The following is a 1,254-nucleotide window of genomic DNA, read 5'->3' on the forward strand; positions in this document are numbered from 1 at the left end:
CGATCGGCTCATCTAGCTTGACGCGCGTTACCTTGATATTTTCGTCGGTGATATAGAGAGCGACCGGCTTTGCGTCCTTGTTGGCCAGGTGGGTGAAGTCTCCCGTCCATCCTTGCGCTAGCTTGACAAATTGGCTCCATCCCTCGTAGTACTTCCTTGGGTTCGGCCCACCCACTCCCTTTATGATGTCCGACCGGCCGCAGTTGCTATTGAGCTTGAATTCAGGCACCGCGTCCTCCGTCTCGAAGAATGCGAGAGCACCCTCGACGGGCGCATCACGTGTGTAGTGCAGCTGAAGCGTTCCCTGGGCAGAGTCGTCGTAAACGAGGGAGCCGCAGATGGTCGGCTTTTTTGGAACGCTCAGCCGAGACACTCGCTTTGGCACACTGCTCGACCCTCCGCCGAGGCATGGACAGCACTTGCTCAGGAAGGAGCCGTTAGGCTGGCTGGAAGTGCCCGCTGGCGTAGCGACAGCAGGAGGCGCAGCCGGCGGTTGGGCTGCAGCTGCCGAATCCATCTGATCTGCGGCAGGGGCTGGGGCTGGCGCTGGCGCTGGCGCCTCCACTTCAACGTCTTTCATCTTCACCGGGTGGTCCGCGTTCTTGAAACCGCACTTGCATTGACCAAAACTCTCGGAGGTGAGATCGATGCGGAAACTATCACAATAGATCTCTGGGTCCCCACAGGCGTTTAGCGGGTCCGGCATTGTGCGCACGCGTCGTAGGAGAGAGTGCCACCTTCACCACTTTGGTCCTCTCGTAGCGCCAAGCTTTTACGACCAGGAAAGTGATCTGGCCCTGCGAGGCCGAGGGGGCGTCGCCACGCGCCTTTGTGAGGTCGTGGTCAGGCGAGACATAGATGGTGGCTCGAGGATGGTGTGGATGGAGGGCGGAACGACGCTCGGGGCAAAGGAGGGAGGCGGTGGAGAGGCGCCCACGCAGACCTCTGGCGGAGGCCACCTCTCGAACCGACCAACAGCGTGCTGCCGGTCGGGGCTGATGGACTACAACTCCCCTGTTATGAAAGGCGCAATGTGAGTATGTGAGTGAGTATTCTTGACTCGCATCGGTTGCCTCCATGAATGGCGGAGCTATTCTCGCGTCCACACCACACCTGGCTCTGGACACGCCCATAGCGGCATCAGAAGTTTTATCTCTGGGCCCCGAAAGGCATCTCTAGCAGCGTCGTTACGCATGCGCCCTCCCCTCCTGGGCGCAGGCGCCTCACACCTCGACAGAGCATACGCCCTTGGCG

The 1,254-nt window shown here is 60.4% G+C and overlaps 1 protein-coding gene across 1 annotated transcript; it reads right to left on the reverse strand.

Moving 5' to 3' along the window:
• Window positions 1–31: 31 nt before the first annotated feature.
• EMIHUDRAFT_258963 (hypothetical protein) lies at window positions 32–706 on the reverse strand (the record flags this gene model as incomplete). The annotated part of the gene is made up of 2 exons (XM_005758653.1): window positions 32–418; window positions 566–706. Coding segments are annotated over 2 exons (528 nt in total), but the record flags the coding sequence as incomplete, so codon positions are not given.
• Between the last annotated feature and the right edge of the window lie 548 nt (window positions 707–1,254).

The sequence above is a fragment of the Emiliania huxleyi genome, assembly GCF_000372725.1.
Source record: "Emiliania huxleyi CCMP1516 unplaced genomic scaffold EMIHUscaffold_8455, whole genome shotgun sequence".
In the NCBI taxonomy this organism is placed as follows: domain Eukaryota; phylum Haptophyta; order Isochrysidales; family Noelaerhabdaceae; genus Emiliania; species Emiliania huxleyi.